Here is a 26092-nt window from a genome sequence, read left to right as displayed (position 1 = left end):
TGGAAAAAGATGAAGAATCTAAATTATGGTTTTTGTTATTGAGAACTTCCGAGTTTGTAATGAAGGAAAATGGGTATTCGATTCATCTCCACATGAAATTACAAGTTTGTACAATATAATTCAGTTACAATAAAATGATAAATATAAAGATAAATTACAATACTATTTTGTTTTAAAATTGTAACAACATTGAAAAGTGGAATCCCCAAGAAGACTATACGTCAGTGAATGGGGGAGAGTTCCTAGAAGCAAACTCATAGCAAACAACTAAATAATGAGTGAAATAGGTAAGTAGGATATCGTAGGATATATCATAACTATCTTATGAGGCCATACTGTCACAAGACAATATTGAGTTGTTTGAATCACATTTTCTGATAGTGGAAGTGGTCCACAACAAAATTCCTTGCTTGTAATTAGTAGTTGTTCTACTCAGAAACTCATAACTGGCTATGGAATTAACATTCGTTATTGAATTCAACTTCGAAAATCGTATATCTTTCTTGAAAGAAATAGTAATTTATTTTCCAATCAAATTCACACAATAATTTTCATTCCAGAGCAGAGTTTCCATTTGATGTGACTTGAAATTCCGATCATAAATTAATTGCTGTCAAGAATTCTCTAAACATGATAAGCTCGTGAACTAATGAACTTAGTAGATTGAGCTTGTGCACCATTCTACAACATTTCAAATGAATAGGCCATCAGGACGTTCAATGCACCACTGTAATTGGAAATGAAGAGAAATAGCATTGCTTCACTCATTCACTATACAGCAAGTTGTATGGAGTTGAAAATGAATAGAGCCGAATCAATAACTACTGATTCAATTCCATTAACTCACGCAAACAACTTATTAAGTTCTATTGATGTTAAGTCAATGGGGAACTGAATACCTGTTCAAATGCCATTGCTTTTAGGCTGAAATATTTGCTCCCATCTATTCACTACAATCATACCAATATCAGAATAGCTCTGGATGAGATTCAACCCTTGTGACTAGTCAGTGGTGATTAATAATGTAAATTCCAATCTTTGTGATTCTCTAAAGGTGATTAATTTTATTCAAGATATTATGGAGTTTTAGATCAATGAAACTAATTGCAATATTACACCTAAGAATGGACTTGGATGAGATGAAAAATGAGTGGAGCCGATAAAAACTATGAGGATAATGGAAATCTATGAAGATTTTGTTATAATAAATAAGTTGTGTAGTCAGATACGTTATTGATCACTCCAACTTCAAGCTTCATTGGGACGTTATTGTCATTAACATGCATAATTCTATCGTATCCACAATGAATTCTATAGGTATTCTCTGATCGTATCATCTATAATTTGACCTTGTCTACTATTTCAAAGGATAATCATTTCTTTCCATTGCTTCCTTGTCACCTTTCAAATCGAAATGAAGTTGAATTATCATTTGAAAAGCTTACCTGGAGAGGTGAGTTGTTTTACAATATTGTTCTGGCCTGGAAAAGGTCGTTGTAGCTTCAAGTTTCAACCCAAAATAATATGACAGTTTTTCTGACTCTCTATCATCAGTTAGCTTGAAAATGATTTGAATTCTCCTTGAAAAGTGATTGAATACAAATGGATAAGCTGACAAAAAAATATTGGATTATCCTATTTCTTGGAAAGTGATGTAAGCTGTGACTGTAGCCTTAATAGAACATACAATAAAAACTGAGTGATGGCTGAAGTAAAAACCTTTGATCACTACAACAAAAAAAGTATTGTTGAGAAAAAGCCTTCGATCTATAGTGGGATCCACTCCAAACTGTCAACATTGGTTTAATGGTAAGTATTGATGAAGTTCATAAGAAAATCTGACAGTTTGACATGAATCTCACTTCAACACACCCCACTCTGCGACATCTTCTCAAGGATTTTCGTTTTATGGAATCGATGTTGATGTAAAAGCCCTAGTACCAACTCAAAAGCTTTCTTAGCTGTTCCATTATGATTTTTCCTCCCGAGAGAAGCGGGAAAACGTGGATCATTCTTTGTTGGAGAGTTGGACAAAAGACATTGTTGCGTTTACCGATACAGCGTTTAAGCGGCCCCCAACACAAGGCTTTGTTGCGGAGTACATGATGTATTGTGGAGTGGTGAGTCGATTTAGGAGATGTGGGATAAAGTTTTAGAAGTGTTTAATGTGTGTGAGCTGTGAGCCTGCTGTTATATACTCAGCTGGTACATAAAGCTCAAAAAAACATCATTGGTTGAATTGAATTGGTTCATTTTTTTCAGATTGATTTCTACAATTTTGCAGGTTTGATGCCTAGTGACATTAGATTCCCAAAATATATAGGCCTACACATATATTACAGAACGTTACTATACAGGATATTACCAACACCTATTAAATCATGTTCAAGGCTACAACTCACATTACTCCCCCAAAAGAATAATTTAAAACTTTTATTGTAAGATTTTACTTTTTCATTCGAAAGCTTTTGAAAGAAGATTCAAGTTATTTTGGATATTGATAGTAAGGAGACGAAAAACTGTCATATTTTGTATTCAATGTTGAAGTTATAACTTCCTATTCCAGGGAAATCTGGAACTGATGAATGATTCTTGAGAACATTCTAAGCAGAGTAAGCTTCGAGTACCTTGTAACCAATGATTTAGCTTTACTATTCTGATTGAGTTTCTAATAATGCTTGGCTTGGTTTAATGAATACGGCTACATATCTCACATTCGCCCTGAGAATGGTTCTATTTTTTAAACACCGCAATTTTCAAATTTATTTACAGCTTAAAACAGCACAATGGACGTTATTTGGATAAGGTCGTAAGTCGTAATGATTAATTTTCAGGTAGTTTCTCTTATTGAAGCACGATTTGGTTATCTAATGAAGAGGGGTTTTCATATAGTTTTGCTGTTTTTCTCAGTTATTGTTTGACGTTGTAATGAACTATATAAAAGATGAATAGATAAGAACTATATAGCCTAATCAAATATTTTTTTTCAAATCATGGATGTCTTTTTAATTGACTGACTCATTAACTCTCGTGGATACTACGGGTTTTTCCTTGGAACAGATAAGGTAAGACGTGAGCAACATGAATAACCAGAGTAAATTCTCCAATAGAATATTAGATCCTATGAGACTTCATCAACTTGTTAAAGTGGAAACAGTTGAGAGGTTTTTGAATCTGCGTATTTCTCATTCCAGCAACAGACTTATAATGAGCTTAACAATCGCAAGGCTCAGATTGATTCTATATGATGATGAATTATTATTATTTGAAACAACAAAAGAGGTGTGCTCCTGGTTGAGAATTGAGAAGTGACTTCAGATTATCGAATATCCATAAAATTAAATGATTAAATCATTCTCGTCTGATCAAGATTCATCCAGTCGAGTGAATTGGAAATTCAATAATCCCGTACAGCTCAAGAATTGAAAAGTAGGTTTATTCCGATCACAAATTATTTATTCCAATGTTCATTATTGAGCAGATTGCGCATTCTAGAAGAATTAAATTTCAATAAGTTCACCTCTTCTGACAACCCTTTCCTAAACTAATAAACTAACAGCTATTGAGGAAAAAGATCTTGAGCCAATGCATTCTTGTGAGGATTGGATAAGCAATAAATTTCAAACTTCCATGTAAATATTGTAATTCGATCAATATTTATCAATGATGGAAATCTGAGTATATAATATTTCTCATAAAATGAAAAAATAATCTTCAATGAGAATCAACCTCTGTAATTCAAATTCTTCAATAGAATACATATTAATGTATCATTATCATTAGTGTAATTTGAACGTAGTATAAGCTCCTTCACACTTCTAATGAACAGAGCTATTCCAAGTTTTCCTGATTCAGTTTTTGATAGCTGAGTCTCACGTTAATGTAGTGTCTGGTAAAAATCCTAAATGATCATTATAAGCATTATTGATTTCAACGTGAAGCTGTGTTGAATGTCTACCAAAGAGCTCAACTGCGATGTCTGTACAAAACAAACTTTATTATGTAAGTACGAATTTTTTAATTTCTCAATCAACTATCTTTTATTTTTTAACAAATTATTCGAAAACACTGGGTGTTGATATTCTCCCAATAAGTCTTATTATATATTATATAACATATAATTCAATCAGCAGAGAGAAATACTTCAATTTCTTTTCACAGAAAGAAAACTTTTTCTGTGGGATTGTTATTCCTGTTAGGTTCAAGCAATTCTTCATTCAAGTACAATAGTTAAACCATTAATAGTTGAGATTATATTAATTTATACTTCTCATCAATCACTATGATGATCATGATTACGATTCCCAAGAATGAAGAATATACGAATATTATTATTGATTGAAGATCAGAGGATCAACTGAAGAATGACTGACTCATCTGTATCAGAATAAAACAGTTTTCTTCAGTTTTTGAAAAAAACGATTGCTTCCTTGATTAAAAGTGGTTGGTAAATAATGACTGGTGATTCCAAACATCATAGCTCATTACTGTTTCCATCAAAGAGCTCCATGATATTCTGAAAGGACTACGCCCTGTTATAACGTTCTCGCTTCCCTGACAAATGACCATACATTAATATAAATGTGTCACTGTAATTTCCATTAAGGGGCTGCTTCTTTTCATCCGTGGTGAATTCTCTGCGTGATTTTTCTTGAAAAATTGTTCGCTGATTTATTGAAACTATATTGGATTGAGAATCGTCATCCAATTCTTCTTGTTCATTTATAGTATACATAAGAGGGAGTAGGCCTATTGCGTTTTTAAACAACAATTAGGATGTAAGAGGAGAAAAATGCTCTTCGAGGGGATCGAATATGTAATAGTTCTCCACATTTCAATAGTGCTGACTCAGAATTTCATGCTATCGCTTTTTCCTTGAATAATACTTGACATAAAACAACATTTTTCTAATCACCCACCTATTCCAATTATCCAAATTAAATTTTTTTCAACACTACAACTCATGCACGATGCACATGATACTATTTTACCAAGTAAGTTGTTACAAAAAAACTCCCATTTGAGTTTAAATAGAGTTACAACAAAATATAATGTAATAGCATATCGTTATTCATTTCAACGTGAGACCTGATTTTGTATTTTATTGGAAATTTAATTTTGATTGAGATTTTTCGTATTTTGATTTATTTTATGTATATTGTGTTGAATAAAATTATTGATTGATTGATTTATCAAGCAGCATTGCACGGCACACATAGTAAAAAAAGTAGATTCGTATGGCTTTTGTTGGTGGGGAGTCCCTTGCGGGATTCTAGGCACTAGGCACACATAGTCATAGAATAATTGAGAATGAAGAGCATCAAACGTTTCATTCCATATCCAATCAGGGTTAATGATAATTCATTTTGGAAGAAGCAAATAAGATCCATCCCTTATCTGTGGGATGGACACAGACCGTAGTTTTGATAAGTTCTACAAGTTGAAAATACGTTTCTGTTAATGATTTTGCAGGACTACCTATTATTATCAGGATTTTTCATCCTAGTGAGCAACACCCAAAACCCACTGGTTGACCGAACAGGCCAGTACATCTTCACATTCCCTTCAGCGGGACCAAACTACTACGTCAAGACACCGGAAGAAACGTTGTTTGCGACACAGGAAGTAGTTCCCGAACGTCCGCAAATCGGTTTCGCTCCTCCAGCTTCAACAAACACAGATCAAGAAGGCTCAGTCGACCAGGCAGCCATCAGTGCACCACCCAGGCGAAAGCCTGGGTTTTTCGGGAATACTCCTTTCCTGAACCGTCTACCTCCTGTACCACCCCCGCCTAAGCCACCTCCACCGCCTCCGCCGCCACCAACACCTTCAAAGTTTGTGAGACCGACCCCTCCTCAAGGGCAGTTCATGGGCAGTCCTCCCATAGATCTACCGCCTCCTCCACCTCCACCACCACCTCCGCAACTGCTCACACATTCCAAGAAACCGGACAAAAGTCCGAACTCGAGGAGACCTCCGCCTCCTCCTCCGACTTCCAATCGAAAACCATCAAGACCAGCTGCAGCTTCTGCTGCACCTGCTGCACCTGCTGAAGAGTATGGACCACCTGATCAAATGTCACAGCCTGCTGCAGAGTATGGACCACCTGAGCAAATGTCGCAGCCTGCAGCAGAGTATGGACCTCCAGAGCTGCAACCTGCTGCAGAACAGTTGGCACCTTCATCAAGTCAGTTTCCTCCTTCGGTTCCACAATCTGGATATGCTATTCTACCGCCATCTTACAATCTGTCACAGAGGTCTACAGACTATCCTGGAACAGATGATACTGTACTCGACACTGTTGGCGAGTATTACTTCAGGTGAGTCCGATTACTCACATTATTTAACTTTTAATTGAATTTTTAGTTATTTATGAATTACTTATGTCCGGGTTAACCAAGCTCGGTCAAAGCATTCGAACATGGTCTAATCAAGTACAGATTACAATGAGTGCACTGGAACATATGATTCCTATAATAGATAGATACTATTGATAATTCCAGTACACACTTGCGAATCGTACCCAGCTTGACCATGTACAAATTTCTTGACGTAGATTGATGAGACTAGACATAAGAGTTTTCTCCATCTATAGATGATAATATATTTACTGGTCGGTTAATTCCAGATATGAGAAGAAGCTTGCAAGATACTTTTAGCTCAACTGCTAGCTTATATTATACCTGTACTCATTGTGAGCCAAGCCAGCAGTCCATCGGACCATTTTCCCCGTAAGCTTCTTCTCAATATTCAGAAACTGAAATTTAGCTACTTGCCGATCATCAAGAATACAGTTGAATGAACCTACTGTGATTGTCGTGGATTCCATAAGATTCACTTTCTGTTATCTTCAACACAATAACCACAGATACAAATACAAGCCTAACATAGATGTTACCACAGGTATAATAGCTTCTTGGCTGTGATATAATGCACATTTGCCAAAGCCTCAACTCCTGGGCCATAATAAATGATCTGACCCTGAATTGCGCCGATATAATTATAAGTTGTTAAATACTTTTAAGCAGATCAACCTGTCACGGAACATACTGTATTCATATTATCTTCTCATATATCATATTACTAATAGTTCTGTGAACAGTAGACCTCGTGCTTAGTAAGTTACATTGACCTGTTGTTATGTTTTCTCAAAAATTAATAAATAATTCATCTATTTAAAATGTCTAGAAAAAATCCTAAATAGACATAGAGCTTTCTGTCCTAACGGACCGTGACGTGTCGTCCCGGAATGTGAGTGTGAGCGCTGTTATCAGGTCTGGCTGCAACTGTCTACAATGTTGATGGAAAGATACATTTTCAAGATGTTCGATGTTTTTGAACGGGTAGTATTATAGTCCACAAGACAGCTGATTTGTGATGAATAATTCTAAAGTCCGATTTTTACGGTAATATTGGCGTTCAAAGGAGACTCCTTTTCCTTTTGTATTATCCTTAAAATGCAAAATTTCAAAAAAACATATGTATATATTGACGCGAAATTCAAAAAGGAACATACCTGTCAAATTTCATGAAAATCTATTGCTGCGTTTCGCTGTAAATGCGGAACATATAAACATACAAATATGAAGAGAAATGTAAAACCATCGACTTGAATTTTAGACCTCACTTCGTTCGGTCAATAAATTATGATTATATATTGTAATAGTTTCCATTATGGTGTATTTTTTTATCATCCGGAGGTTAATTTCTGAATGACCTATTGTGATAATCCCTGAACCCTGCTTTCTATTCACAGCTACGAGACACCAGAGGGCTCAAAACGTGCTGAACAAGGATCACATCCCAGATATGAGGATGGAGTCAGGAGTCTGCTGGTAAAAGGCTCTTACTCCTACACATCACCGGAAGGCAAGCCTGTCCAGGTTTACTACAAGGCTGATCGTCAAGGATATCGGCCAGAGAATACTATTCAACATTGACCAAAAAAATTAAAAATAACGAGAAGTCGATAAATATTTATGATTTTTTTACAGAAAAAACTGCTTACTAAACTACCACAAAACATATATTGGCGTCTGGGGTCTTGTAGTAGGGGGGAACACGTGAAACTATGTTAGAAATAGAATAAGTGAAATACAAGAGATCTAGTAGGTATTGAACATTGCAGTAGGAATGGAAAGTCATTGATAAAATGTGTAAACGCAGTTTTCTACCGCCAATGGTGCAATATGATAATTGAAGTGTCACCTACAAAAAATGTATATTTTCAAGTAGACCTAGCAAACTTATACTTAACACAATAATTGTATTCAATGAGAGAAGTTGTGTGTATTTTTGGGTTCAAAATTTTATAAAATAACTTGAATAATTCAATATGAAGTTATGATTAAGTGTTATATTCAACTATAGCTTGGTGTTTTAATTTCTCTAAATTCAAAATGTTTAGCTTATATATTTTTTTTGGACGAAAATTGAACTTGAACGTTTTACAGTAGAAACAACCTATTTTTTGGACATTTTATTAATTTATCAACATTTGGGAATGGAATAGATTTAGACCAAGCCTGTTGTTCCTTCCTAATCATATTTATATGATTTGTAATTCTGTCCACGAATGAATAAATAAATAAATTATGTATATTCTGATAAATACAGAAATACATGAAATAAATGTATTGGTAAACAATTGCTAATCCATTGAATAGATTGATCTATTGAAGGTTGTTTTTCATAATATTTGATAGTTGCTGAAAAAACTGGAAAATTTCACGAAGCGAGTGAAACAAAATTTCTAAAAAATACAGAGATGCGGAAGGAATTTCTGATTTTGAACTCATTCTGTGACATGAAATATTCAAGATTTCATCAATTATTATTGAAATTTTCCCCTTAGAACTTGAGAGATCTAGCATAGAGAAAAAATAGCATTTTCTATGCTAGTTTCTAGCATTTTCTGTGCTATTTTTTCTCTATATGGTTCTAGTTCTGAGCTCGGGATTTAGCTAAGTTCTAGACTTCTTCAGATGGAGTCAGAAAATTGGGTTTCCGAAACTACGTAGTCGTAGTCTACGTTCAAATTAAATTTCGAAAAACGAGAGAATTGAACTCAAAATAAGATAAAGAGAAATTAGGTAATGTTTCAGCTATTTTGAATCACTTAGGAATGTCTCATTCAGTGAAGAAAGAACGTTTCCAATTATAGAAATGAGAAAACAAAGGTTATCATAAAAATACTACGACTACGCCTTTTTCGTTTCGGAAAGCCAATTTTCTGACTCCAGCTCTTTTAAGTCTAGAACTATGCTAAATCTGGAGTTAAGAAACCTACTCTTAAGAGAGCTATTTAAATTAAAATTCGGAGTATTTCTTATTTCACAAATATGAGAACATTTTTTCATAAAAAATAAACAATGAATACTAGGCCCATTAATTCTTGTGGGCTACAACTATTTTACAGCTAGCTGTCTTTATTCTTTCCTGGGCCTGAAGGAAGTGTAAGGAAATGGAGTGTAGTAAAAGAAGAAATATAGTGAGTATTGACTAAACGAAAGTGAGTATTCAAAAAATACGAATTGAATTAATGCTAATTATACTGATGAATGCTTTTTTTCAATTTTTAAGTAATTACGATTAATTACTATCCTAGATAAAAATCGATCACTATCGACTGGGCATTTAGGTCATCAATCATAATACCATACTTTGTAGAATAGAATATCATGAATGGCTGATCATTTAGTTGTAATAAATTCACATGGATTTTCCAATCTAATTTTTGAATTCGTCATCATTGAATTTAGATCTGATTAGACTGAAGATCAACTATATTATTACTGGAGTCATTTATTGAAAGATACTATAAGATAAGCTCCACATTTCGTGTACTCTATACATAAATCTAACAGAATAGTGATTGTATTTGGTAGACGGAACCGGTAGTTATAGTTGATAAATGGAAATACTCTCATCCAAATGCATTCGTATAAAGATTGATTAAGTTATTTATAGAACATGGATCTGTTATTCATTCAATCGACAACATCATATCATCATCATCATCACCAGCAACTTTTTCTCAGCTTCCCATTGTAGACATGGATTTTATATTAGTCTTTCAATAATAGTTTATAGGAAACACATTGTAGATATGAATTTTAAATCCATGCCTAAGTGCATCCGTGTAGTATATCCGTGGTTATTCATAAATTCTTATTTTCGAGCACTGATCATGTATACTTGATAGAATAATTTCATCACAATGTGCACACTCCACAACAAAATAGTTGTTAGTCCCCCACAAAATTAATGTGAGTGTTGGATTTTCTATTTTGAACAATTCGAAATTTACGCTGATTAGTGATAGACTCATGTTATCGCTGAATAGACATACAGTAGAAATCCAATTATCTTAATTCTGTTAATCCGAATCGCCGATTATCTAAATCGGATCCAAAATAAACTAGGCGAAGTTTCTGTTGATTTCCGAGAATTTTAGATAATGTTCAACGATGATTAACATTCTTCTAGCAAAGTTTATTTCATACCTTTAAGTATTCAACCGGTTATAATCAGAATAAATAATACCATGAACTAAGTAAACAGGTTAGATCTATGATAATACTATAATATATTATTATTGAAGGGGTTTTCACTGAATTCCCGTTTTTTTGTGAGAGAGTCAATTATCCGTCTGTCTGATCAACAGAATGGGGTTCGATCCCGATTAATTCGAATAATTGGAGTTCCACTCTACTCTTTTTGAGACAGATCTGAGCTCTACTTTAGCTGCCAGGTAACCGGCAATAACAGCAATTAATCAGTACTATTTTTGTCCCAAGTGCTAAGTGATGACTTATAACAGCAACCAATCAGTACGATTCTAGTTCTAAGTGCTAAGTGATGCCTCGATAATACTCGAATGGGTAATGTGACTTGCATCCCAAGTGTGGGGGATGCTCCCTTCGTCCCTCCTACAGTGAAATTCACTTCAATCTGGCAGCATTGACTTGAGTTAGAAAGTTGGAACGATTCCGCAAGAATTGCTGACTGTTCGAAGAGCATCCTACTATAGATAGTATCATGATTGACAGCAAAAGGCTGATGCAGCAAGACGTCTTGGCTTTCCAGTAACATGACTCATACATTATATTGAGAGCATAGTCGACAAGTGGTCAGCATCTACACATGACAGCACATGTAACAATTCACTGATGAGTGGAGTGGACGATATGTTGCGCATATACGTCACATGTGTGCCCCATATTAGCAGATGCATACATCTTGTTTGTGGGAGATGGATTGGCCACGTGAAGCCTCATGTTGTTCAGTTACCGATGTGGAAGACAGACCATGTCTTGACATCGATCGAAGATTATCTATGAGGATGTATGGCTTTGGATTTCCGATAAATGCTTATTATATAATTGGTGAAGAACGTATTTTGATGATTACACTCATCATTCATATCACGACATACGACAATTTATTCACAAACGATTGAACAAAACAAGTGCATAATTATATTGGAATTGGGATAAACACAAGAATTGGTATGAAAACCACGGAAGCACGGAAGGCTGAGCTATTTGTGTTGTCTTCTTTAGGTTGTGTTATTTGTTTATCGTAAATAATATTGGTTTGTTCGCCTTCTTCAAAAAGGTGATTGAAATTCACCAAATTTAATAAGCACAAGTTCAATGATGAATACTGATGTTGGAGTACCTACATATTACATGAACTCAATTTATTGAGGTAGCCTCCTGAATAATGCTCTACATGATAATACTGATTTATCTCACAAGATAGGCTCACATCTTTGAATTGATAAAATGTGTTTTAAAAACTATATTATAAGCTTATCATACAATGCAATTTATTCATATTCATAATCAACAAAGTGATATTATCGAATTAATAATATGATATTAGCAGACACCAGGCCCAATCGTTACTGGTGTTTACTTTGTTAGGGAAGTATATCCTTGTACTTGCTGCTTGAGGCTCAAACTGGAAAATGAGAGATTTATTATTACTAACCATATACCAAAGGTAATGAAAAGGTGAGACAAATAGAAGATAAATGTCAAAATGCATTTGGCATATGAAGATAAATGCCAAGGAATTTTATGACCAATCATTTAGAGAGATGAGTTTTCAGTTCAGGCCTATCACATGCATGAACTTGCCATGCATATAATCAATTCATAGATTATAGTAACAGTCAGTATTCAATTAATGAACGTATTATATTCAATCTTTTCTATTATGATATCACCATTTGAAATCTATCAATCTATCTATCTATCCATTTGAAATCAGAGAACTCACAATCATCCAAACAATCTTTGAAAACTCCAAGATTAGAACATTCTAGGCACTCTTTATCAGGAGTTGTTCATGTACTGTACTTTCAAATAGACCTGATGCATGGCAAGTGGAGTTCATTTGCCAAACGGAATTATTGGCAAAAACAAAGTTACAAAGCAATAAGTTTTGATATAACTCCGAACTCAAAATGTAGGATCAGCTCAAAAGAATGCTAGTTCTTGGTTATAAATTTGATTCATATTGGAGAAAATGAACAGAAGACATTTAAAATGAACGTTGATTGAATCATGATCCGGTTTCTAGAACGATTACGATTACGGGAAAAATTACTGCAGTAACAGTTTTATGTTTTTTTTTAGCAGAACTATAACATGATACTGGCATAGAGTGATACTGGAGTGAAACGTCTCAAAACTCTATTTATGAATATGAATAATGTCTGGAATTATTCACATAACCTAAGGAAATAGCGCCGGCTCATGGTGATTGAATGCATAAAAATCTCCACAATTTAAGGATTTGTGAAAAACTAAATTCCTTCACCTTCAAACTCCCTTGAACTCCAAGCATTGATATGGTTTCAATAATCTTTGCTTGTAAACAGCCAAGGTCGATGTAGCCGACTTTGGGCCATTCTAGAACTATAGCGAATACGTCGGTTTTGTATCCTTTAGCTTTCGCTGTGTACCTGAGAAAAAAGTTTCTTCTATTAAATGTGATAACATTATCATGATACCAGGATATATTTTGAAAATTCGTCAATAATAAAAGAGCTTCAAACTGGATAAGTGCATGAGCTTTGTTACTTTGTCAATCAAAACATTAGGAGCTCAAAATAAACATCTTCATTACGCAGAGTTTCAACTGTATTAGAATGAATCAGGATTAACAAGCAAGATGAGAATAAAGCCAGAACTAACCAGACTTTCTCCGCCATTGAATCTCTCTGACAATGGCTCCAATGTCGAGTGCTATAAATGGCTTGTCCATTGATATTCAACCATTTTCCCAAATCTGCTAATCTTTCCTGGTAAATTGGGCTAATTGTGCCCTCCTTAGTTATACCAACATTCAATGCTATATTACCTGAACAAAATTAATCATACAATGAATGTAGAAAACATCTACCAATACCTCAAAAACAGAATATGAAAGTCAATAGGAAATTGGTTTTGCTGAAATGATAAATATATATTATAAACGATAAAATGTTGATGAATGGAATTTCTGTATGTAATAATCACTGCCGAAAAGAAAATTCGAACATACACCATCAGAGTTGAGAAATTTGATAAAGTCCTGTCATTGGTTTCGTCAAACGTAGAGTCTATTGAATCAATGCAATAAACAAATTGAAAGTTGATGATTGAAAATAAATAAGGTTTACTATTCAACAGTTCCAAACCTGAAAGGGAAGTCGTTGGTATGTTTTGTAGATTACCCTACAAGTTATATTATCGAATTTAGCGAACTCAACTTCAATAGGGAATGAATTAATATAGTAATAGTCATCGAACAAAAATTCTAATCAGATGCTGTCAATCAATATAGCTCACCATTGAAGCTGACAGTTTGTGCAATTGTTGTGAGAATTTCTTCAATAGTCAGAAAATCTTTGATATTAGCTTCTCTTCTGAAGACCCAGGCATACTTATCTATTGTCATAGCATTTTCCCATTTTCTTGAGAGGAGCTCATCTGTAAGCAACAAGATGAGTGCAACATTGAGAGAAAAATGTTTTTTAACTCCAGAAGATAAACTTTCCCACACAAATCAAACATTTTCATACTTTTTTGAGAGAATGATCGGTTAAAAAAGCACACCTTCAAAGGCAGGACATTCTACAGCACAAATCATCTGTAGGCCTGTTCTACTATCTACACTAGAACATAATATCTAATGAGTCAATATTACAATGGTACTTGTGTTCCAGCACTGTTTTCCACTATTCATGGCTCAAGTGTTTTGAGGTTCATCAAATTATTCTTCTATTCCAACTATACTCATATCCAGTAACTTATGGATATTATCAATTACTTCGGACATACCAGGATCACGACAGGTTAAATAACCGCCATGATGACAATCCATATTAGTTCCCCATCGATCGTTGACAACGACTGTGTCTTTGACAGGACTCGAATTGTACAACCAGGCAAGAAATTCGGTCGATTTCCAGTAAGAATGAGGCTGGAACCAACCACCATCCGACCAGAAGATTTCTGGCTTGTATTTGATGACCTGCAGAAGTATCCAATATTTATTGATGTATTTCATCCATTTTTTGGAATTCATCTATTGATTGGAAATTATTTATTGATTGGAATTGAAGAGAAAGAAGAAAGAATTGAGTTATGAAAAAGAGAAAGAAGGCGTTATCCCTGAACATCTCCATTTATGTAATCCATTTGATTCTAAATGATTTTATTATCTCAATTCTGATTTTAATGAGGCGAAGAACATTAGTAGAAGTTGAACAGTGGGCAGATATTGTCCAAACCTCGCTAACAATAATTGATAATAATATGTCAATAATTGTCAAAATAATGCAGACATAATAATTAATTATTAATATAATTATTAATTATGAATTGATCTATCCATCTCGCTCCTCCCTCACTGGCCTATAGGGAAATATTTTAATGCAAAACCCCCAAATTATGAACTATCAGGAGTATATTGAAAATCACCTAGTTAGTTGGTAGAACCACGTAACGCCCTTGTGCTCTTTAATTTACGCAATACGCTACTATAGACATGTCTGAAAACAGAAAGGTAGAATATCAAATACGATTATTGAGTTGAGTGAAACTCCCACTAATAATAAGGATTTCAAATAAGATGATGTATAACCAACCAATTCTTTCATCTCTGGTATAAGTTTCTGGTCAACAAACAGTTGAGTTTTCAAATCAGCAGCTATATCAGAGAGGTGAAGTGGATGAAACCATTCCAGAAGTGAGTAATATAGACCAAAATGGAGTTTCGTTTTACTTCTTACAGCTTCTGCCAATTCTCCTGTTAATGAAGAAGACGTATCATTATCCTTAAAAATATTGCGCAGTATTGGATTTAGGTATTGTGATAATCAAAATAAAAAAGACATTAGGGAAGAAAAAATGAAAATAGTTAGATACCGGTCTCAGTTATCACATAACTTACAATATTTCTAGTAGATTATCATTGTGGTATAGCAGCATAGAGATCCCGGGTTCAAACCCCACTGAGAGCCAAAAGTTTTTTAAACAGATCACTCCCGTGTTATCGGATGGGCACGTTAAACTGTCGGTCCCGGCTGAAGTATGACAGTCGTAAGGCCCATTGACGGCTTAAATTATATATTCAGGCGGTGGAACATTCCCGCAAGGAACTCCCCACCAACAAAAGCCATACGAATTTATTTTTATTTTTATTGTGGTATAGAGCAGCTGAATATATAGTATTGAGCAAGCGATATGATTGGTAGATGACAACCAATGAGAAAGAATGTCTGCCATTGGCACAGATAAGTCACTCCCACAATGAGCGATGCACGTGGACTTTACAGAAATGGCGGTTCATATTATAGCAAACACAGTAATTATTATATTATTGGAAAAGAGTAACAGCTGCATGAAAAGCACGTTGTAGTAGTGGCTTATCTAGGCCAATGAGAAACGTTCGTCTACCAGTCACATTGATCACTTCTTTATTAATAATATAAAATTCTAAATCAGAATTCTGAGCTGGCACCTGTTTTTAATGCTTCAACTAATGAATGAATAATATTTTACCGAAGTTTGATTGATTTGCGTTGCAACAGATATCGATGAACCAATATTTTTATAAAGTTATGGTTGTTACAACTACGAGTATTCCTTTAGAATCCTATTATATTCAGCGAGCAAATTCTGTATTTATATATCTGGTTATTTCTATATCTGGTTATTTTATATATGGTTATTTTTATATCTGGTTATTTATGTTTAACGGATCTCGGAAACGGCTCTAACGATTATTACTAAATTTGGAACATAGTAGGCTTATGATATAAAGATTCGATTGCACTAGGTCTCATCCTTGAAAAAACTCGTTGAACGACATTGAAAGGATAATTCATCCTCGGCTGAAACAGCTGTGGATATCAAAAAGGGAGTGAGCGAGTGAGTATGTGAAAAATCAAAATATCGCATCCCCGAAATTCATAAGATGACATATGCTGTGAAATATGAACTCGATCATTTCAGAGAATTGTGTTCTGTTTATCGGTAAATAAAAATAACGAGTGAAGCTCGGTGTCCCGATAGTGGTAATTTGAATTGACAAGGCTATCACATTGGAACATTCCCAATATCAAAAACTTCAGGGTCACCATGATCTACTATCAATATAATAAAAAGACCGATTCTTCATGATAGATGATTTTTGAATCCTTACGTTTCTCAGACCAAGGGAAAAGTTGTCCATTAAATATATTCAATACATCTTCCATAACAGACTTCCCCTTGATCACTATATAAAATATGATGATTCTCTGAGAGTGGAGGTTGATCATGATTGCGCCTAGGTGATCGAATTACTAAACTTGGTTGATTCTACAATTTTAGGTGAAATCCGAAATACCATGAACTTCCTTTACCCACAACATCGCGTTTCAGTCCAAGAGCTCCGGAGTTCCAATTATAAGAATAGCTAGATGGCCACATCGTATAACCCTCGTGATGCTTGCTGGTAAATATTATGTACCTGAAAAGGAAGGCTAGCATTTTTTATAATAGCACTTGCACCAAATATGCTACCCTACCGTGGGTGAATGACCTCTCCAACATTCAATTTCAGGGTGGTCATTAATTTCGAAGCCTTCTCCTCAATTTTGAGGAGACCTATTTAGCATTTCCAGGTATTAAGACAACCAGAGGATCAGAAAGGACAGGCCCATTGTTAGAACGCATGCATGAATGCATAATTGTGAATGTATAGTTTGAATGGCATGTGGGAAATGGCATGTTTCATAGGATGACGACCAGCACTTTTCAAGCATGGTTATTTCAACACTTTCAACCAGGAATTTTAGAAAGTTGTGCACGTGGTAATTGAGGATTTTTGACAAGCATGTGGCAAAACTAATATTCTGAGAGGTCAATGACAAGCCTCAATTGGAATTTAAAGACCTTTTTGTAATTGAATAAATAATGATCACTAAAACTGTATTTTGATACCGGTAATCCATATTATATGTTACATTACTCATGAGTATTAGGTAGGCTGTTTCTTATAATATAGGGTAGTGCACTACAAATAATTATGTATTAAATTTTTTAATTTTTACTGTAGACTACAATTCATTACTTTATGTGATTGATGTTATGTTACTATGTCACATTTGAATTTAGATTGATGTATTTGGCACTTGTGAATTTGATGCATTTATTCTCATTTTTGTATTGTTTGTTTTGTATTGGTTTTGATGTAATATTGATGTATATATTCATATTATCGGAGTTGATTAAATCTTTAAGAGGGAAAGAATTATTGTATGTCTTGTTAAAGAATCAGTTTCATAGCTGAGAGTCAGGGAAGATAATTTTTTTCTTGAATGAGCTTCAGCCTATTTTTTTATTACAAACTCTAGATTATTATTCCTCTGAAAGAGAACTGCGAGTAATTAATAAAGTTTGAGTTATTAAAGTAGAGTCCCCAATATTGTTAAATACTGGAAAGATAAATATTGGCAAGTAGTGGTGGTAGTCACAGATCCCTTATGAAGAGGAACCCCACACATGAGCGACAGGTTGACACATTAGGCTATATATGGAGGAACGAGAACGTCCCAAGCCAGTCTTGAAGAATTGGTCATTGAGAGGTGTCAAGTGTCCTGTGTTGAGGTATTCTCTGGGATTGGCAAACAGCAGCATCAGATATCACAATTCATAGGAGAGTGATGTGATCAAGCTACAGTGAGTCTTATCATCAGTTTTATTCTTGACACATACTAGGATTTCAATTATTGATTTGTGACTCCACTAAAGCCAAAACTAGCAACAACCTTCCAGTTTCCTTTTTCAAGTAGGGTCTAACAAAGAATTATTAGTAATTTCAGAGGAAGAGTTTTTATTCAATTCCATAGATTTCAAATTTATTCTAAATTATTGCTTTTGAATTTCAGTTTTGAACATTTCTTGAAAGATTTAAATTCTATTGATAATTGTACATATTGATTTTAATTACTCACTAGCATTTCTTGGATTCTATGTTATTATCAAATTCAAATTGAAAACTTCATTTTCAATTTTTAAATTGATTACATTTTTGAGTAAATTTAGTTTTGAAGCTCTATTCATATTTAATTTTCTCTCATTTGTGAGGCTTCTCAGCATTATTGCAACTTTATTTCATTTTCGTCTATTTGAATTCTCAATATAGTTTAGCAATAACTGATTGATTTCTTGTTTTATTCAACAAATCCCGAATTCACGACCCAGAGTGAGAGTTTCAGGTTATGTTTATTTATATTTTATCATTTTACTAGTATTTATCTATCAACTATTATTTTCCTAGTCAAAAAGGACTGGGTGGCGCCCATACAGAAACCATTATATTGGCAAATTATCCATTGAATTTAATGAATTACTCATTATATGATTATTTTTAATTTCAAGTACTTTATGTAAAGAGCAAGTTGACAAAGAGCTCACACTTGAATCTGTGGTCAGAAAATAGAGTTATTAATATTGAAAGAATAACTAAAAAAAAACAATATTATCGAAGATCAGTGCTCATTTGCCTTCCAACTAATATTTATTTCTATTTCAAATTGACATGTAATTGATGAAGCATAGCTTCCCAATGACATCTCAAAAATGTTCTAATGGAGAGCAGGTGACCCTCCATATTTGTGAATATTTATCGTCGATTAATAATGTTGTTATACACTCTAGAATCTTAAATTTCAAACAGTGAATATGTAAAATGTGATATACCATCAGAAACATACCGAGCTCCTGAGTTTTCAAATATTTCTGCCCATTGCGTTGCATTAAAAAACTCCCCAGTTAACTCCGAAGCAAATTCCTGGTATGTGAAATTTGGTGGATAGTTCTTCTTCATAAACTCAACAAAAACTGACCTTCTGTTCTCTATAAAACATGAATATAGCTAAATTATATAATGTATTTTTGAATAATTCGAATAGTTATTATTACAGTGATTTTTCCTGCTTAGGTGAATTTATCGGCATTATAATTCTATGAGAGCAATACATTTTTCAAACAGTGGGTTATATAGGATATAATTTCCACAGCTATAGCTTTGAAGAGGCACGGCCCTAGAGTCTTTGCCGCCCTGGGCGAAATCGCGCCCCCCCCCCAACATTAGGTATCCCGTCTAATAATTGTTTACTTAGAAATATGCCCGAAGGTTATCAGCTGTTCAAGTTAAAAATGACATTTTAACAAATATTTGACAAATATAAATATTGAGGAATAAGTAAAGGCAACGAATGCTTAAACAAAGGTATGGAGTGAAAATTTTGGAACAAAATTTTCAACTCCACAGCTCTTTTAAGGATAGTAAGAGGATTAAGATATCGAAAGTCCTCACCCCTACCCCATGTGCTAAAGGGGTGGGGGTGGTTCGAAAGTACCATTTTTCGTTTTTCGCATATATCTCGGAAACTATGCATCTTATGAACATTTGTATCCCATACAAAATTGAAGCTCACAATATTACCAACAAGTTTTGTTCTCTACATTTTTTCCATATCTCTTATAGTTTCTGAAATATTCACTCTTAAAGGTGAGTAATTTTATGAAAAAATTCTTCTGCCTCCAATTTCTTCCTCTTTTCGGCCTTGTAATTTTTGAACGATTGATGAAAAAAAGGCTGATTATGAGCTGATGGAGCATCAAATTGGAGATAATAATCCAATTATCTTCAATTTGATGTATATTTTCATCATTTTACGCATTTCCCTACGACTGTTGCAGCAGTTTTAGTGTTCAGAGAGTAAAATTTTCTGTTCAGCAACAATAGATCAGTTGACAATGGAATTTGGAGGGAATGTTTGGAACTCAATTTTAGACTTTGCAGCTTTGTTGACACTAGTTTGGAGGTGAGCATATCAAAAATCCCAACCCCTACATCATGTGCTGAAGGGATGAGGGTGGTTTGAAAGTTCCATTTTCCACTTATTACTTACATGCTTATATTTCGGAAACAATGAAACTATTTACATAATCAACTGCATAAAAATGAAGCTTAATAAATTTCGTACAAGATTTGTCTGGTAGAGGTTTTCGATAAATCTGACACTTTTCGAGATATATTATGCTCTAAAGTGATGCATTTTCGAAAACCCAGTTTTTCTTCCATTTTTCGCTCTTTCAAGTCTTTACATTGAATATTCACATTGAGTATTATGAATTTACTATTTATTTGCATTTAAAAATTTTCCGTTCCTCAAAATTTGCCGCCCCCAAAAATCTGCCGCCCGTTGCGCCTACCCCTGGGGCCGGGCTTTGAATACAATATTGCTTTGACTATTACTAATTAATAGACGTTGGTTCCTTGTTTATTGATGTGGCAATGAGAAGAAGTCAAGCTTTAACATAGATCATCAGAGAATAATAATATTATCGTTGGACATGTTGGCGAGGAAAATACAAATGGGAGAACAAAGTATTGAGTGTCAAGTGGAGAACTTTGTGAATATGAGCTTCAACAACAAGTTTTCTCGTGAACTGTGATAACCATGAATTCAACTCACCTAATCCGTACCAGAACCATTCATTTTTGAAGCTTGGAACAGAATACACTCCCCAATGAATAAAAATTCCAAATTTCGCATCTTCATACCATTTTGGTATCGGTCTTTTGTCAATGCTTTCCCAATTCGGTTCAATCCGGGTGGATTCTTCCTCTGGAGAAAAAGGAACTGATTTGAAATAGAGTCACAGCCCAAGATCTATAACGTGTCGATTGTTAATCAAGAAGAAACAATTTTCACTTAACCTTCCGGCAGTCGCGTTGTTGTAGAAAGTACAACAGTAGTAACAGTTTTTTTGCTGCACAAAACTATTGAATATGGTGGTGTCAGTGAATGAGTCCAATGAATGCATTCCAAAACTTTCCCCCCATCACTCCACTGAGTTTCAGTATCAACCAAGCAATGGTTCAGTCTTTAGGTGCTATTCAGTCCTGACAGTGCATAAGTCGCACTGTGCATTACATAGGGAAAGACTGTATACGGGGACTGTGAACGAACCAATAACACAGAATTGATAGCTTTGCTTGATGTACCTTATTGGGCTATCAAATGGTAATCATCCAAATGTTCTCATAGGCGTAAAATAATCCAAGAAGATGGAAATAGTAATTATACAATTAATTAATATGTTTTGACAGTAAACAGAGTACATTACACTTGGAAAATTGTATATTGTAGAAAATACAACACACGACTGCTCGTGTCATTGAGTATACCGGGAGGTTAAAAAGTAACAATTTTATAGTTAGATGGAACTATTCATCTTTAGGGATATTGCTGGTTCCATAGAGAAGCCTATATTAACCACAATACAGTATAACCCCATCATTCAGTAAACCACTGTCACAGGAAACTATACTCTGTACAAAATTACTTCTTACTTGGGATTGACATGCGCAGCAGAGAAAGCACTCAGCAGGAGGGATACAGAGGCGCGATGTTGCCGTTTTCAAGCGGCCAGCGTTCTCCATCTTCTAGTGACTGTCCATGTGCTCCTGCTATACATGCGAAGTTTCCTGTCTGATTGCAGTCAGACGACTGACAAATTGGCAACTGCGCTTCTACCTATGACTCTATTAATCACTGTAATTGGCTGATCTCCCTCCATTTCTCTGCGCCGCATATTCCTCCAAGTCAAAAGTAGTTTTGTATGAACTTTAATGATATTTGAATGATGATTTTTTCCATAATGACCTTATCATGTCATGATAAGTGATTGATATCAACTCATAGTTGAAAGGGAAGATGGTTGCAAATTGTCATGGTGAATATTTTTATAAATGAAGTTGAGTTTATACTTCATAAATGGAGTGTTATTGGTAGTATATAACAGAGTTGAGCCTTGAACATGATTGCTAGATAAGAAAGTATACGGATCAGTGATTTCTTATGAGTAAAATAATAATTATTAAAAATATCATAAGATGAACATACGTAATAGTATTTGGAAAATTCAAGATATTTTCGAGCAAAATATCACCTTCTATCAATGGCATATGTAAAACACCTTGTTCCAGTCTTTCAAAACCGTCAGAATATTCAGCATTATAACAAATCACCATGTAAGAAAGAGCTACCATGATACATAGAAACGTAGCTACACGGTACTGTTTGTTTTTGTAATAAAATATAACATTCATTTTTTGCTGAAATTCTCTACGAAAATAAATTCAAATTCCTATTTTACTGCATCTACACGAAACTATATCAAACAATCGAGGTCATCATGAAACGAAATCTTCACATCTTAAAAGTAATCTTCATTGGAGAAAACTCAAAGCAGAATAAATTATGGTATAACAAAAACTGAAATTATTGAACAGTCAAAGCTCTGATATCTGCATAGCTGTGAGAACCACCAAAACTGAACAAACAGTGTTAACTTGTTAACAATGAGCACACTATAAACATAGTTGGAGTTTCGTGTCGATGAATACCGGTACGTGATGTATGATTTGTTGTTCAAATAGAATGAATTAGGCAAGCTTTGTTCAATAGTATCAAGATCGAATTAGCAGTTATTCAACTCGTTTATTCACCGAACGTGAGTGAGTAGATAGATGACATTTCCTGATCCAGTAGAATTTTAGAAAAGCAAGCATTGGATGATAAGAAGATTACAACAGAAATTGAGAATTTTATTAATGCTAACATATATATTTTTTGTAGTTTATGTTACTTTCTTAAATTTGTTTTTTCCATCCACATCATCAGAATTTTCCTTCTTTTTCAAAATAGCTGAATTCTCATTGTTTATAATTATGTTTATCATTTAAAACAACAAGGATTTGCCCTTTCACCGAATTCCAACAAATGGAGGTCTTGTCTTTGGATTGTGATCATTTGGAATTTATCTCGGGCCAGTCCCGTGCTTTGGATAGACACGTTAAGTCGTCGGTCCCGGCTGCCTGAAAAGCAGTCGTTGGGTCATGTCAGAGACCCTGAAATTGATCAGTTGCCACCTGAAAACTCTGACACCAGACCTGAGCCAGCCAGGTCACTCGATATTATTATTATAATTCAAATTTCTCGGTAGGGAGTTGAAAACTTCATGAAAAATAATTCACTCTTTTGTGAACATGCGAAAAGGGGGGTTATCTATAGTGGGACACATATAATAATTTTCGAAGGAATATACTCATCATTATTATCCGATTGATGACAATATGGTACATTCTCACAGGAGATGATAATTTATTATTAGTGAAAATCTTTCTCAAAATATCCGGAAGCTGCATTATTACATCACGAATTTCAGAGTATAAGAATTAGTAGTTCCATGAGAAAAAAGTCACGAATTTCTCTACCCCTATTTTTTCTATCATTTTTTCTCCAAATAGCTCTCAAAAATCAGAATCTCCCTCATTGCAATCAAAATGTCATGGCATATATTTATTCAATACTATATAGATATGTTTCAGTTGAAATCTCTACGTGGAGTGGCAAAGTCTGTTCTGTCTCGAACTCTTTCGACTCAGTTCTCTGATATTAATGTGAATTTTTCTTTCTTTCATCATCATATTTCCAGAACAGCATCCATATATTCAATTATTTTCGCGGGGTTTGCTAATTACCATTGCTGGAGGCAAAAGCGCTTCATTAAAGAAAAACATCATTACAATTTTTTCTCATTCCTGATAGTAAACTAGTCTCATTATACGTCCAATTCTCCATATTGTAACACACTCATCGGTTGAATGAAAATTGTATAATTATATCAAATGGAAACGTACATTTATTTCAACTTAAAATGATGATAATGATAACGAATTCTTTGACAAATTTTTAGTATCCTCATTTTATCACAAGAATGTGGTTTTTAACATGAGTTGATGACTTGTACTCATTAGTTAATAAACATCAGACGAGCAAAGTAAGTCACATGATCTATCAATTTGCTGCAGGATGAATACTACTTCTATTTCAAATTTTCCCACTATAAAATTTCATGCAAATAAAAACAACCATAGACTAAGTAAGCAGATCTGCGACACAACTTGGTTAACTAGAATGAGCATCCAATCCTGTTCACCCCTCTCAAAATAGCTCTGATAGAATATTCAACTCTCATTTTCATTTATTTGATCACTCCATCCAGAATAATAATAATATTATGATTATATCCGATATGATAAATGTGGAAGTAACTCATAACCTAACTCCATTTGGACTGTCGTATAAATTGGAATTGTAACCGTTTTGGGCTTAAGCCTGGTACTTTTCTGGAAGTTGTATGATGTTAGATGATTAATAAATAGTGTTGAATTACGTAGAATTTCTGCTTTTGACAGTAACTAACTGTTTTTGGCTGTGGACAAAATTAGGCTTGCCATACTGGTTGCCAACATCCGAAACGGATAGCAACCACAAGAAGAGGAAGAACTGTTTTTTAATTTTTGTTTTGACAAGAACTAACTGTATAAAAGTTCATATCTTTATTTCACTGAGTTGTGTTTTTGGTCAAAATAAAAATATGATTCGATTTCGCTAACAAAAATGAATTGAGAAACGCAAGTTTGATAATTGGATAATGCTTTCGCAGTAAACTCTGTTAGAACTAATTGCCAGTTTGACAAAATAGCAAATAAGTAGACAGGTATAATTATTGTTGGGGTCGATGCATGAGTGTGATACCGCTTTGCCTAATGGCCGGTAATGGATTCAGAGCAGCATGCCATCCGGTACAGGGAATATCAATTTGGCTGTGTACCTGGCCGCTCTATTTGCGCTTGCTGCTGTAATAATAAGGGCCGGTCGGTCACAGGATCACAGATCACAGATCACAGATCACAGCTTCACTGGCGGCTGCTTCATTAGTCACATGAGCAGGAAGCTCCGATCACGTGACCTCATCATGAAGAGGGGAAATGCACCACTTGCATTCTATTATGATGCACTTTGTGCATCCTCTATTATGATGCACAGTGTCTCCAGACATTGCACTTAAAGGAAACTGTTATCAATCAAATCAGCCGTCATTGCAATTATAATAATCCATGAGAAGCCAGTAAATGTTTGCACAGTTGATGGTTTATGTTGATAGTTTATGGCTAGTACGTAATGCCGGTATCTGAAATAGAACTTTAATAGACTAGAACTAGTTCTGCTGTCCCTATCCTTGAGGTAACAATAAGATCGACAATTTCCAGCTCTATCGAGATTAAGCTACTGCAAACGACATTTGAACATTCATGTAGCCTTCATGCACATTTTATTCAAAGCACAATTTCAGACGGATTATATTGAAATTTGAATTATAAACTACTTGTATGAAGAAAACTTGGGAGATAAAGAAGAGGTGAATCCTAACTACTCACTCCCTGCATTCAGATTGATGACAAAGTCCAAATTAGTATTACATTTTTATTTTCTACTGAACACATCAATTTCCGTGGGTGATGGAATTGTGTTATGACTAAGACAGCCATAGAAAAGAGTCAAAGGTCAAAATGGAATTCGTGAATACGAATATGGAGTGATGGATTCAACCATCAAGAAGATATCATTATTATCAAATTTGACATACTGAGCAGAACTGAGCAGCAGGATTATTCTATTTTT

General features: G+C 34.4%; 2 protein-coding genes across 4 annotated transcripts; one reads left to right on the top strand and one right to left on the bottom strand.

Annotated features, from left to right (window-relative positions):
- Nucleotides 1-274: 274 nt before the first annotated feature.
- On the top strand, nucleotides 275-9854 carry LOC111053202 (leucine-rich repeat extensin-like protein 3). Its single transcript, XM_039429396.1, has 4 exons — nucleotides 275-287; nucleotides 1990-2120; nucleotides 5473-6320; nucleotides 7757-9854. The coding sequence occupies exons 1-4, from the start codon at nucleotides 275-277 to the stop codon at nucleotides 7938-7940; spliced, it is 1176 nt and encodes a 391-aa protein (XP_039285330.1). The 3' UTR covers nucleotides 7941-9854.
- Nucleotides 9855-11457: 1603 nt separating this feature from the next.
- Nucleotides 11458-22874, bottom strand: LOC111053201 (alpha-L-fucosidase-like). Of its 3 annotated transcripts, XM_039427789.1 has the most exons (10): nucleotides 22512-22874; nucleotides 21032-21184; nucleotides 19262-19403; nucleotides 16907-17013; nucleotides 15146-15306; nucleotides 14337-14529; nucleotides 13845-13985; nucleotides 13209-13374; nucleotides 12832-12976; nucleotides 11458-11967 (listed from the first exon to the last, which is right to left on the bottom strand). In XM_039427789.1, the coding sequence occupies exons 1-10, from the start codon at nucleotides 22669-22671 to the stop codon at nucleotides 11872-11874; spliced, it is 1464 nt and encodes a 487-aa protein (XP_039283723.1). In that variant the 5' UTR covers nucleotides 22672-22874; the 3' UTR covers nucleotides 11458-11871. The 3 variants fall into 3 exon arrangements, with proteins under 3 accessions (XP_039283723.1, XP_039283724.1, XP_039283725.1); XM_039427790.1 differs by lacking the exon at nucleotides 16907-17013 and having other exon boundaries at nucleotides 19248-19403; XM_039427791.1 differs by lacking the exon at nucleotides 16907-17013.
- Between the last annotated feature and the right edge of the window lie 3218 nt (nucleotides 22875-26092).

This window comes from Nilaparvata lugens, chromosome 5 (assembly GCF_014356525.2).
Source record: "Nilaparvata lugens isolate BPH chromosome 5, ASM1435652v1, whole genome shotgun sequence".
NCBI classification, from domain to species: Eukaryota; Metazoa; Arthropoda; class Insecta; order Hemiptera; family Delphacidae; genus Nilaparvata; species Nilaparvata lugens.
Note: the sequence above shows the minus strand (reverse complement) of the source record. Positions and strands in the feature narration are given on the sequence as shown.